This window comes from Rhipicephalus microplus, chromosome 3, assembly GCF_043290135.1.
Source record: "Rhipicephalus microplus isolate Deutch F79 chromosome 3, USDA_Rmic, whole genome shotgun sequence".
In the NCBI taxonomy this organism is placed as follows: Eukaryota; Metazoa; Arthropoda; class Arachnida; order Ixodida; family Ixodidae; genus Rhipicephalus; species Rhipicephalus microplus.
In genome coordinates, this window is record NC_134702.1 from 185560263 (window position 1) to 185562451 (window position 2189).

Genomic DNA, 2189 nt, shown 5'->3' on the forward strand with positions numbered 1-2189 from the left:
TAGACCACAGCGGGGAGACTTTGGCATGAGCTTGCACGAGACGCAAGGGTGGCAAATTTGATGTCACGCCCTGAGCTGTGAGGAGGGTCTCAGAATCTACGAGATGGCTATGTCATAGGTGTACCACAAGCTTAAAATGCCAAAATCCGCAGCGATGATGTGTACACGCACGTCAGCGATTAGGCAGATCCACCGAAACGTGCATCTCAAGTCGATATCAAGCGTAACAGACCTTTGTCCATAGGTCCGTATGGTTGAACCATTGACTACGGTGACAGGCGGCGAGGTCTGGCGTCGGCGGCGGTTTTCCAACATAGGAAGAACAACACACACTTTGACACCTGTGTCGATGAGGTAGCGGACTCTGGCGACGCGGTCCGTGACGTGGAATAGGCAGCTGTATGTCGAGTCTGAAACACTGGCCGCCGTCAGTGCGTGGCCCGTGCGTTTCCCGCAAACTGGCATGGCTGTTGGCACTAACAAGCTCGAGCTCCGTATTGGTGGTGGTACCAGCAGACGCTGAGAGGTAGACTTGGCAATCTTTCGCGGCTATGGCGCTGTTGTTGTGACACGTTGCGGCGGTGGTCTATCTTGAGCGCACTCAGTTCAGTAGCCAACTGATCCATCTTGCACTTGAGCTCCTCGTTAGCTTGAAGAAGGCAGTCCAAGCGGTCGTCGCAAACCGGTACATAGAGGGTAGATTCACGTGATCTCTCAATCACAGATAGGGACTGCGCACCGATATCCATAATCTTGTCGGCCATCCGCGCTAGTCAGTCGAGGGTTTCTGTAGACGATACGCTCCAAATCATCCGCACCTGGTGTGGCAGTCGCTGTAGCAAGAGTTCGTGTAGGATGAATGCGTCCAATGCAGCACAGTGGTCGTCGATCAGGTGTCGCATGCGACGCAGAAGCTCCATAAGCGTTCGGTCACCGAGTTCTTCTGAAGTGAGTAGCTGCTGCAGCCTACGCTGTTCCGACTCAGTTGTTCGGTGTATGAGCTCGTCTTTAAGGGTGTCGTAGCGGTTGTCAGGGGGTGGAGAATGCAGAATATCTCTTACGATGGCGATGACAGCAGGTGGTAAAGCGCCGATGGCGTAGTCGTACCTCACTGTTTGTGACGCTATCCGGTGTCGTCGGAAGAGTGGCTCGACGCTGAGAAACCAGAGTTCAGAGTCCGCCTGCCAAAACTCCAGGAGCCTGAGGGTAGCGACGACATGGTCAGGTACCTTGGGATTCGGGGTGGTGTCGCTGTTGAGTGTGGTGTTCATGGTCAGTCGAAATGAACGGGGCTGAAGGCTGGAACCATAGTCACCGAAGAAACTGAGCAGACGTGAAGTACAGGAGGAGAGCTGTTGAAAAAGAGCAGCGGTCGTGGCGTCCAGCCAGCTAGAATCAGAGTTCCCGCTCGAAGTCCAGGTGACCACTTGTAGGAAGACGTGCGGTGTTTGGTTTCCCGCAAATTTTATTTATTTCTGCTCGGGCATGCACGTCCACAGACGCTGGCATTCTTGCTGGCGTCTTCTTCTCTCGTGCTGGCTCGAAGACGCGGAGTAGCTGTGGCACAACTTCTTTGTCTTCTCTGAGACGCTGACAGGTTGCCATAGAAAAAAGAATGCAATTGCAGCTTGCAAGAAATCTTTGGAACTCCACTGCTACTGGACGGATTCTAAACTTTTAAGCAGCGGTGAATTCGTGAGGCAATAAAGTTAAGCTTGGGCGAGTATTTGAAGGCTTTGAATATTCGATCGTATAATTCACGATTGTTCGAAAGAACAATACTTCGAGTTTGAATTATTGAAAATTTCGAAGTATTGGGAATGAATGAATACGATTATATTAATGTGCATGTAACTACTTGTAAAGATGGTTTCACTGCAGTGTACGATTGCATAGCCATGAAAGCACCTGTTCAGGGAAAATCTGCTTTGTTGCAAATTTAGTAAGTGTGGCAGCTTGGGCTAGTTTGTAGGGCATGACGATAGTTATAGCGCGAGAACAAAACGATGACACAGAGACAAGAAGGACACGAAGGACACGAGCGCTCAAGTCCTTCGTGTCCTTCTTGTCTCTGTGTCGTCGTTTTGTTCTCGCGCTATAACTATTGTCTGTTGCAAAGCGCCACTTCAAATTTAAAGAGAGGCTTTGCAACACTTTTTAAGCATGGTCAGAAAAGGCTGCCGATTGGT

At 50.5% G+C, this 2189-nt stretch overlaps 1 protein-coding gene across 1 annotated transcript; it reads right to left on the reverse strand.

Moving 5' to 3' along the window:
* Nucleotides 1-773: 773 nt before the first annotated feature.
* On the reverse strand, nucleotides 774-1271 carry LOC142803066 (uncharacterized). The gene has a single exon (XM_075888177.1). The coding sequence runs from the start codon at nucleotides 1269-1271 to the stop codon at nucleotides 774-776; it is 498 nt and encodes a 165-aa protein (XP_075744292.1).
* Between the last annotated feature and the right edge of the window lie 918 nt (nucleotides 1272-2189).